The 11477-nt window shown below is 39.8% G+C and overlaps 1 protein-coding gene across 2 annotated transcripts; it reads right to left on the bottom strand.

Moving 5' to 3' along the window:
* Window positions 1–281: 281 nt before the first annotated feature.
* Window positions 282–11336, bottom strand: LOC117541040 (MICAL-like protein 1). Of its 2 annotated transcripts, none has more exons than XM_034208085.1 (16): window positions 10726–11336; window positions 10163–10347; window positions 9698–9746; window positions 9100–9241; window positions 8548–8636; window positions 8315–8457; window positions 5682–6268; window positions 5565–5589; window positions 3807–4314; window positions 3399–3521; window positions 2552–2678; window positions 2357–2447; window positions 2182–2255; window positions 1314–1428; window positions 799–845; window positions 282–661 (listed from the first exon to the last, which is right to left on the bottom strand). In XM_034208085.1, exons 2-16 carry the CDS (start codon window positions 10321–10323, stop codon window positions 537–539), a joined length of 2406 nt encoding a protein of 801 aa, XP_034063976.1. In that variant the 5' UTR covers window positions 10324–10347; window positions 10726–11336; the 3' UTR covers window positions 282–536. The 2 variants fall into 2 exon arrangements, with proteins under 2 accessions (XP_034063976.1, XP_034063977.1); XM_034208086.1 differs by having other exon boundaries at window positions 10163–10332.
* Window positions 11337–11477: the final 141 nt, after the last annotated feature.

Below are 11477 nucleotides of genomic sequence, written 5' to 3'. Positions count from 1 at the left end.
ATTAAAAAATAACAAATATGAAAAACAGAATACTGTATTGTTATAATACAGTATTTATCCACATTCATGGTAATATTTGTATATTCAACAAAAAAACAAAAATTATTAATAATAAATCATATGTGTTTTACTTGTAACATAGTATTGCTACACTGGTACTTGAAGCCATATCATTATTATTATTATTATTATTTGTAGTTCTGTTCTCCAGTATTGTTCCTTTCCATCGTGCATCTCAAAGCAAAGTGAACTTTTTTCTGTTTTCACATAGACACAACATGCACATTTTCCATATACATATTTATTGCATACTATAACAAATGCAATCAAATAAAACATAAATATATTACATACGGGAGATAGGGACAGCATAGAGAATATGTACACCGATAAAACTAAAACATTAATATCAGAGAATAACATGTCTATGTTACCGAGCTGCTCTTCAAAGTAAAATAAAAAAGGTTTTTCATGTTATCAGATTCCACTTGTATCCTCTCAGAGTACGAGTTGTTGTCAGCACTTGTGATAATACTTCAGCTCTTTTTGTCCACAGAGTCTTTGTTGCTCTCTGCTTTGTGATTCAGCATCTTAAAGATCTTCGCCGGCTTGAACCTTCCTTTTGACTTCTTTAGCTCCTTCGGTCCTTCTTTCTGGAAATCTGGGGAGAGATATTTGCAGTTAGGTGCAGAAAAAAGTATGTTATAGACTAGAGCATACTTGTGTTTCAGAAGATCCAAACACATACTGAGAGAATGAAAAAGGAGGGACTTCCAGATATAAGACACATATTCTCACCTTTGTTCTTCCTCATGGCTTCCAAATGCATATCTTCTTCACTTTCCCTATGCAAAACAACAACAACAACAAAGTTGAATGTATGCTTCTCAACATAAAACCTATGAATGTGAAAGCCAGTGTATTTTTGTTGATTAGCATTTTAAGAATGAATAGGGTTACAGGGCAAACACAACAACATGAGAAACAGTTCAAATCTAAAATACATTAAAAACGAAATAACAGTCTGTACAACACTCTCCTACATTTTGGCTACATGGTCTGTTTTGGTTATAATTGTGGTTTAAATAATGTACGCCTTCAAGTGAAGATCATATATGTATGGCTTGTCAATTGATGTACAATAGTAGAGACTAAGCTGAACACTAGTAGCTTTGAACTGTTCAATCTAACCTATCAATGTACCAAATGTATTGTGTGTCTTCAATACAAATATTTTTAAAAAAACGAAATAACAAACCTCAAATCAGAAAACTGGGAAAGAAATGTATTTATTAATAATTGTTTCTTCACACCTCTGCCTGTCCTGATCCAAGCTGCCCACGATCTGGTTCCTCTGCTCGATGACGGCGACCAGCTCGTCCATCAGCTGCCGCTCCAGCCCCCGATCCTCCTCACTCCAGTCACTCTCTGAATGAGAAGAGGACAGAGTGTAAGTTTAACAAAATAAAAAGCACCACAAATCACTTCTTTTCGCATTGAACGCCTTTCCCCCCTTCTACTCCAGTAGGACTCAGATGAGGGGGTTGAACTTGTCCTTGTACATGTGATGTTTTGGTATTGTGGTTATGTTGTTGTTTTTTTGTTTTGTTTCTTTCCGTTAACTGTCAAGTGGGAACTACATTTTTTTGGTACGTTTTGTGTTTCTCTTACTTTCCTACGATACTGTTATGATTGGCTGTGAATAAGAGAATATGAAGCACAAACATCTATTTTCTTTTTTTTAAAGGGGCAGGTCATATAAGATTATTTTCTTCTCCTTGCTCCTTTTCGGGTATTGTGTGATATAGTCAGAGACATGTTATGCAAATAATTGTTATACATTAAGTTGTGCACACCATGAACAGAACAAATACAAATGAAATTAAACACATTCAGGAAACTGTCCGAATCAAGTTTTTTGCCATTCACACACACAAGGAATTTGCTTTGGTGTATGATGGTGCATACAAAGGAGCAAATATAGAGCTAAGTATTACCAAAGCACTTTTTACAAGCTGGTACAACAGTACACATTATGATTACATATGGGTTATGAATACATGAACCACTCCAGAGTTTCCCCGAGTGATGCGGATGCTTGTTGAGATAAATAACGATGCTATTATTGTCCTATATGTTGTATAAAGAAGGTGACAAAGTGATGAATAAAGTAACACTGACCTGGTTTGTTAAGGAGACATCTGAGCTCGTACTCCACATCTGCCTGCCTCTCCTCCAACTCCTGCTGCTTCGTCCTGGGACAGACATTTTTAAAAGGTAAAACCTCTCGTCACAACACTCAATAAATGTTGAAGAACTAATGAAAAGTAATGGCACGGTGGTTTAGTGAACTCACAGATAAAACAGCTCTGTTCCTCTGTGCACCAGAACATGTCTCTCATGGTTCAGAGAGAACCACTCCATCAGCATCTGATCCTCCTCTTTATCTGTAACAAAACAAATAAACATTTAAACATTTCTTTAACATATTTAGTATTCACATAACAAGTGTAAGATTCTGTCTGTAAGCAGTAGTAATTATTAGTCGAACCGTTCTTGTCGTCTCTCAGATTCCTCTCCAGCTCGACCCCTCTTTGTTCCAGATCCTCCAGATGTTTATCCAGCTCACTCATCTCCAGCTGCAGATCTACTGAGGACGCATTCTGGTCCGTCTGCACCTGTCACAAACATACATTCGGGGTGTTTCTCAATGTCGAGTAAAGCTGCTCCAGAGCCACTATTTCAAGCAAACTACGTCATCGAGTACCGCCAAAGGACTGTTCCAATGTCCAGCATACTTGGAATGGCGTACTTCGTTTGGAGACATTTTGAGGCTGAACATGTGTCGACTCCGCGGTCTTAAAATCCCCACAATGCTTTGCGCACGGACCAATTTCCCGAAATCTGTGGCGGAAAATGTAAGGCGGGGCCTCTCATATGACGCACACCTGCACACTTGCTCGCCTGTTCCACTCTTCGTTTTCCGAGGCCAGGAAGTATTCTTGCCTCGCTTCTGAAGCTAGACGCTCGGAAGACATGTGCTACCAAGCAAGCATCCTCGACATTGAGAAACACCCATAGTGTACATTTGAATGTATTTTTTACAGAATATAATACACACGTGTACAGTTGATTTAGATAAAAATAATCAAATAGCACAACCTAAAACATAATTTATACTAGTTAATGCAACATAAACATTAATGCAGAAGCAATATCAATCCCAAAACACCATATATAAAAAAGGACCAAGGAACAATTTACTGCGAAATTAATACATTTACCTTTTTCTTTACTAAAGGTACATTTGACTGATACTGCTTACAAAATATTACTTGGGTGACGTTTTTAATGCCGAACTTCTGCATATATTGTTATTACTGTTACTGTTACTGTACCTTCCTCTTGATGAGCGGGAAGCCATGTCCGGGGGCCGGGGCCCTCGCAGACTGCAGGGTCTGAAAGGTTTTAGATTTGGGTATTCCAGGTTTCCGATCAAAGGGATTCTCTTTGCAGGCCACCTAGAAATAGAAAGAACATTTGGTATGGTTGGGCACGTTAAACTTATGTCATGTCTTTGAAGAAAATGCTCACATTAGCTCTCATCATCTCAAGGTTCAAGATTCAAGGCTTTTATTGTCATGTGTGCATTCTTAGGTCACAGGTTCCTCCAACAGTGCAACACAATAAACCAGATAATAGTGCAAGTAAATAACATAAAATAGAATATAATAGAAATTGTGCAGAATAGTCTATATACAAGTAGTTGGAATATTGATATATATAAGTTGCATGTCTTTCCATACCTTACTTGAACTTGACATGACCTGATCAGATTCAGTTTCCTCCGTCAAGTCCAAACTGGAAAGGGAACTTTGAGAGCGAGCAGATGTGATGGCCGGCACAGAGAGACTTCTGGGTAAAATGTGTTTTTCATCTGAAATGGCATTTGTCCCTGCTTCTGCTTCACTCACATCCAGGGGTGAACCTCCCGTCTTTCCAGTTTCATCCAAATCTGATAAACCGAGTTGACTAGTAGCTCCAGCTTGTTCTACAGCCTCAGGTTTAGCACCCTCTTCCTCCTTGGGGTCCTCCCCCCCCTCCTCCCCCTCCTCCTCCCCCTCCTCTCCAAACGGATTGGGAGCGGGCACTTGGGGTTTGTACCATGTTCTCCTCTGGTTAAAGCCAGATTTGGATCGAGGGGTGGGGACCGGAGGAGGAGCGGGGGGTAGCTGGGTCCAGGGCCCCGGGTGGACGATGGTGATCCAGGGATGGTTGGACTGTACTTCAGGGTTTCCTCTGCTCGGGCTGCTGCTACGAGGTGAAAAACAAGACATGACATGGCTTTCAGCGAGGAAGAACTCACTTATTATGGACAATCACATACTGTATCTTATATCAGGGTGTATGCAGGAATCCTGAAGTCAAATGTAATCCCTTTTAAGACCTTTTTTAAGACCCTTTCCATACATTTTAAGACCTCATCGCCACTTGGAGTTTTAACCGGTTACCTTGGCGACACACTTTACCTCACATTGACTATATACAGTATTGATTGTCCTTCCTCCTTATCTTCCAACCATTTGGACGCAGACTTGCTTTTCCCCATAACGATGTTGTTTAACAACCGGCGTAAACGGACCTTCTCGCGCTATCAAGCAGTGAGCGTGCGATGTCCTGTTCAGATGACGTCACATCCAACGGGATGCCATCAATAAACTACACAGAATCACACTACACACCTACGCAATGATTACATTTAGGCAGACTGTAGAATACAACCTCTTTGGACAATTTATATACTTATTGAAAACAAGCTACACAATGTAATACCTTGGGAAATGCCGTTTAATAATTTTTAATAGCCTTAATTTTCCCTACATTGATTTATCAACTTTTAATACTTTTTAAGACCCCGCGGACCCCCTGTGTAAAGATATTTGAACAACATTTAGATTTCATGTTATTTAATTTAGCTCAATTTGTAAACTTTTTTCCCTTTTTCTTCATTTGTATTCCCTTTCCCATTACGGCAGCTCTGAGAAGCAAATTAGATACATTATTTTGGTTATTTTTGAAAGTCTGGTCTCAAAAGTATTTGCTCCAGTGTGTATGAATTAAAAAACTGTTTTTGATGATGATAATCTCGCCTTGAAAAAAGCCTTGAATTTTTGTGCAGACTAGAATAAATTGCTATAGACACGAAAATGAGATAAGACAATTGACTACCAAGCCCTGCATGTGTTCCTTGTGTTTAAGGTGCCACGTGTAATAAAAAAAAAAGCTGGAAGAACATATGAATAATTGTACTCCTCCTTGGACCTTGAGGAAGTGGTGCACATCGGCCTCATGTTGCAAAAATAAGTAATTTCAACATCGAAAACAAAATTGTCTCACAGGAAATTAGGTAACTAAATATTTGTTTGACTTGCCTTTCATTGCATACAATAATGCAGCATAAATAGTTCTGATCTCATCAATACTGAATACATTAAAAGCTGTATGTTAAAGAAGTATAAAAGAACACCAATAACTGTCTGATATAGGAGATGTTGTGAACTCACATGTGAGATGAGTTGGGTGAATTTCCTGCAAAGAGAAAAAGAGGGGGAAAGGAAAATGTCTTCCTTCACTTAGATTATAATTATAATAAAACTTGAGCAGCTTCAGTGAAACAATACCTGCAGCAGAGGCACTTTTAGTCGTCGGTGCCGTTTTGATCCTGGGAGCAGGAACAGGGACGGAATCCAGCATCCGTCGGGGAGCAGGAACCGGACGGCTGCTTCCTTCCTCTGTGACTCGTATGCAGGGTGTAGAAAGCTCAGAGGAGTGAGTCGCCTCCTGTTGTCTCTCATCTTCTGCCAGAATGGGTGCCGCTCCACCTCCTTCAACAGTCCCGTCTTTAACAATAGGTGGAGGAAGAAGAAGAGGCGCTGGTTTCTTTTCCACACTCTTTACTCCATCAGCTGAATCATCTCGGCTGCTCCTCTCTTGCTGTTCCTTCCCCTCCATCGCTGGTGTTTTTAAAACCAGTCTGACGGCTGACTCGGTTTTGTTGCCGTAATAAGGGACGGAGGTGACGGCCAATCCCCCCAGAGAAACATAACCTTCCTCAAACTTACATTTTGGCAGGATCTCAGGAGGTGTAACTTGCTGATTTAGTTCCACACTCGGACGGTCTGTTATGTGGTGAGAGCAGACCAAGGAGCCATCCTCACTCCTCTGTGTGTACGACCCGGGTAAGAGAGTGCTGTGGCACACTTTGCACCTGGAAAACAGAAGCAGCATGTGTTTCTGTGAGGGGCAACGGAGGAAAATAAATAGTGGTTGATTTTCTAAGTCTATTTTCTCTCCTGTGTTTAAAACTTAAGAACTGGTGAAGCAAAAAACATCTTTCCTTATTCCTTAAAAAACATAATTTGTAAAACATTGAAAAAGGTTTTAACGGATAATTTCCCATACATTACATTACATGTCACTTGTTAGACGCTTTTATCCAAAGCGACTTCCATACTCAATACTGTGGGTAATCCCCACAGGAGCAATTTGGGGTGAAGGGTCTCAGGGACACAACGACATGCTGACTGCAGTGGGGTTTGAACCTGTGCTCCCCTGATCCCAACACCAATGCACAAGGCACTGCGCCACACTAACCCACTGCGCCACACGCCTCCATTGTTGCTTTATTTTGAAAGCAGTTGGGAAAATAAGTATTAAGTGAGGAAGGAAATAATATGTAGTTTGTTTTAATCGTCAATTCTGCAACAAGGTGCCTTAATAAGACGAAACACATTCCAGTTTTCTAGGTGAGATTTATATTCTCCATGCACCCTAAACACCAGAAACATGTATTGTGTTTAAGCAAGAACAATGTTTTAAGACACATTTAGTGTTAGTATATTAGTATTACAACAACAAACACCTCACACAACTTTTTAAATCACATGTTTTCATATCACACAGGATTAATAAAAAAGTTAAGTAGATAAATTATCCTGAAAATACTTTTGCCACCTTGTTTTTAACTTATAAGCACAGGAGAGAAAACCTTTCAGATCAAATTAAGAAACATTTCCACATTCTCCTTTTCTTATTTCCCTCTCAGGGCTCCCGTACTTCCTTTATGTGTATCCGCTTATCCACAGAGGGAAAATGTAAACCCATAATTGACCTCCACCTGCCCGTCTAAATCAGGGGTTCCCAACCTTTTTTCCCAAGAGCCCCCCCAAATGACTCCTGTTGGAAGTTGCCCCCCCCCCCCCACACACACGCGCACACACACACACACACACACACACAAGCGGGGGGGGGGGGGGGGGGGGCGCAACAGCGGTAATTAAAGTTTAAAAGTCTAAAAAATGCTACAACTACTGTCACAAACTAGATGAATGTGAAGTATTGTGTTAAAGGAGGATGAAAGCGTAATTAAGGAGCACTATTGGAGCGACTTTGATGGTTATTGGACTCAGGATTAATTTATATGGATTCCCGCTGTATGAAGAAATTAAAGGACGGCGCGGAAGTGGAAACAATTCACAAAGGGATTAAACTGTTTAAAACACATGCTCAAAGTAAGCCGGATTTTGCCGATGTGTTTATGTGGATTCAAAAGTCGTAAATAATCTACATGGAGGAGACCGATCTGATCGGAGCAACTGTGACAAATAATCCAATTGAAACCGGCATGGACAATGACTGTGTTTTAAAAATGCGCTTATCCAGAAAAGCCCGGATTGGACACTTAACGCGCAGAAGAAACATTTCTATTAAAGAAAGAATTATACATTTCTGTCTTTTTATGCCTTTAATACTAACTTGAATTGTTATTAAAATTAATTAATCAATTATTTTTTATATTTTATTGTACTGTAGAGACAAGGCTTTTAGTGACAATCATGTATTGCTTTACAATTATATGTAAAAAAAAAAAGTCTAAATATGATATTTGGCCTCAAATCATCTGAGGCCTGGCGCCCCCCTGCGATCTTTGGCGCCCCCCAGGTTGGGAACCACTGGTCTAAATGGCTCACATGAACTATAATCCAAATGCACTGAAGAAAATCCTTTGACGATTAAAAAACAACAAACCCAGTTCTCTCCTCACGCTGTACGACCTTTCACACATAGATCCCTTCAGCTATAAGCATATGAGTGGGGGAGCGTCTAATATGTTCACTGTGGTCACAAGAAACACATTTGAAACACATTGTGATGTGTGAACTGCAGCCTCTTTCCACCACATGTACGCACAGTGTGGATAAACCGGATCCAGATATAACAGAAGCCTATGATTTGTTACCTTGTGAACTGTTACCTGAAACAGCTGCGATGGAAGACCTTTCCGTCCATCAAATGCCTCTGTATGAGGTGGACAGGCTTAAAACACAAACTACACACTGTGCACGGCCTCGTGTTGGACAGACGAACTTCTCTACCGGTTTCAAGATCAGTCGGGTTCTGAAAAGAGAAGAGAAATCCAGCGAATAAGGATATGGAAACAGGAAACAGAAGCGATCAGATTGGGAATATAACGTGCGTTCAGATTACCTTCAGGGGCTTCAGACCATCGGGGGTTTTACTCTTTGTGAGGTTGTTCAGGAAAGTGACGTGGGGTGATTTCAGACTGGGAAGACCGGCTGCAAAGTCAAGAGAAAACATACAAATGGAGCACAAACTCAGTTGTTATTATACACAGTGCAATACACACACATGCACAGGACAGCACCTATACACATTAGTTCTGAATACATGTACAAGCAGATGGGTTTTTCTGTCATGGAGAGGTGTCAGAGTAATCAGGCGAACAAAGGAAACGCACCCTGTGATTAAAAACACATTTCTTTGGGCTTTAAAGTAGTTGGAAACAATTGTGATAATGTTAGTACACAGCTCATCTAAAAATATAACAAAGGTCAGTTGTTTTCAGGAAAAAAATGCGAAATTTGGGGCATGACTTTTCTACATCACATGTATAATCCTAGGTACTTGTTATTGTTTTTCACTTAAGATAATAAAACTTAGATTTATAATTTCTGCGAGTATGTGTGAACAAAAGTATCTGACAAAGAGCTATAAACAGAAAACAGACATTGTACTCGCCATAAGACTTCCTGTTGAAGAAGTGGTAGTACTGGGAGATGTAGGTGATGACGCTCAGAGAGTCGGGCACCTTGTTGGACACCAGGTCCTTCGGGTCCAGCAGCGCAGGGAGGCCCAGCTTCCTCTCCGCAGTCTCAAAGGCCTGCGGGAAAAAGACAAACAGTGGATGAAATATGCGGATTAAAAAAAGGAAGTTGTATAACAAACATTTTTTTAAGTTAGTAATGGTCCAAAAATGTGTTAACTGTTGTCCTTGTGTCACATTTGGGCCATTTTCAGATGTTTTTATGTCTATTTTATGAAATTGCTGAAAAAATAATGATCACTACTCTGAATTATTGCCTTTTTTTAATCAAAATCAATAGAATCTGTGGTCTTCTTTTTTGTATATCATTCAAAAATGTTTGCCTTTTTTGTGAAGATTAGTTCTATTGACCATAAATCCCATTACAAAAAAACCTGTAAAAGCTACAGAGTTGTATCTGAGATTTGGGTGATGACCATATGCTTTATAAAGACTCAAACTGGGAGGACTACACATGCACAGTAGACGGGAATTGAACACATTGTTGCTTGTGCGCAAACAGAAATGACTCACCAGTTTGTTGTTTTGATAGACATTATCTTTGGAGAGGGAGCTGACATCTCTGGTGAAGCAAGTAGAGACATTGATTAACTGATGACGAAAAGACACAACAGTTGCCTTTTGGTGAAAGATCAGACATAAAGCAACATGCAGGAAAAATCACAGATCAAATTAAATGAATCCAGCTCAGACGTTGTACGTAAAAAGGTTAAAAACAAACCAACTTAATCCCATTAAACTGGACAAGAAAAGGTTGAGCAGAGAGACAGGGAGAGATTAAGCACAGGAGAGCAGATTAGACACAGTGGGAGGTCCAGATTAGACTTCATTATGAATCTGGTGCAACCACAGACAAGAAAACACATGACTCTCAGGAAAGGACCCCAAAATCAATGTGTTTACAATGTTATAAAGAAACCATGCACATTATACCATCAGCCATCACAGCTCTATGAAGCTACAAACAGGTCTACTTACATCAAGTCAGGTCGGTGTTTGTGGATGATGGCACAGAAAGCAAGTCCATCTCTGAATGAAGTTGACATGTTCCTAATGTCCACATCGGGGTAGTTGGCGCATGTGCAGCGGCACCACTCTCGTAAAGTCTTCGGTGATGCCATTTCTGTGCGATTTGACATGTCGGCTTGCTGAAGAACATGGCACTTTATAAATGAGAGGAGATCAAATCATCCGGACAGGTTTGGCTCTCAGGAGGAAACAGGAAATGAGCACCTAGTACCCATGCAGCAACTTTTTCTGTGCAGAAAACTTGAGGCCACAGTTGCGCATCGAGTTGGTGAAGCAGCAGGTAGGAAGGAAGATAGTTTCCCCTGTTTCGTTGTCATATACAAAACATAGATCAAACCAAAGTATCCGTGCTTTAAAGCCACTTCAACCTGCTTTCCATCCACAACTAACGGTTTCCCTCACGCTCACTACAGCGGTAACACAATGGCATCTTTTTATTTACCAGACTTGTGCATGTGGGATATGTGTGCATATCGTCCAATACAAAGATGTGAAATAATCAAATGACTCACTCAGATATATTTCCATAAAGGAGATCGCACTTTACATCAAATCCCGTTACTCTCTGTAGTCCTTCTTGTTGTGCTCCATCTACTCACTGGTGTGCACAATAGCTGCCTCTAGAGGGAGACACAGCTTCTCTATAATTAGGAAGGGGAGGTTTCTAATTACAGTATCTTATTTTGTTGAAAAGTATTGCAAAGTGAACCTGTCGAGTCTTGCAAAAAATAACACGCAAAACGTTACATGCGTAGGTATAAAACTAAAGTTAGCGTACAAGGTCTAAAGAGTTACATTCTTGTTGCCACACAAACCGTTTGGCGTGGTTTTATTTTTGAAGGATTTGGTATCCGGTTCTGGTTCCGTTTGTTTGCGTGACGTACATCATAGAAATGTATTTACTAGAATGAGAATTATTATTATTATTACGATTATTATGATTATGATTATTATACAATAGACTCTGTATGTATTTATGTTATTACATTATTTTCGCCTGAAATGCATAGTGTAGTCATGGACATCGGCGTTCATTTGGCATGGTGCCCTTACAAAATAATTAGATGAATAAGAGAACAATGCTTTTATTACATTAATATCAGTTATTGTACACCAATAATAGTTCTTACTTTCAGTAAACATGTGATTATTACATTAGACTGTATATATAAAGGATTATACAGCAAACTATCATTACCTGTATGAATCATGTCCATGTGTTCTATCTATGCACTCTAGTTCTGTGTCTCGTCTGCCGCTACGT

Source organism: Gymnodraco acuticeps, unplaced genomic scaffold (genome assembly GCF_902827175.1).
Source record: "Gymnodraco acuticeps unplaced genomic scaffold, fGymAcu1.1, whole genome shotgun sequence".
Taxonomy (NCBI): Eukaryota; Metazoa; Chordata; class Actinopteri; order Perciformes; family Bathydraconidae; genus Gymnodraco; species Gymnodraco acuticeps.
Note: the sequence above shows the minus strand (reverse complement) of the source record. Positions and strands in the feature narration are given on the sequence as shown.

What these genes read in the sequence shown, in the direction of transcription:
- LOC117541040 (XM_034208085.1), bottom strand. Translation starts at nt 10,323, where the DNA reads ATGTCAAATCGCACAGAAATGGCATCACCGAAGACTTTACGAGAGTGG. An exon ending in TAAAAGTGCCTCTGCTGCAG is followed by an intron (nt 5,590 to 5,681) that starts GTATTGTTTCAC and finishes TTCTCTTTGCAG; the next exon opens with GAAATTCACCCAACTCATCT. An exon ending in AGCCATGAGGAAGAACAAAG is followed by an intron (nt 662 to 798) that starts GTGAGAATATGT and finishes ATCTCTCCCCAG; the next exon opens with ATTTCCAGAAAGAAGGACCG.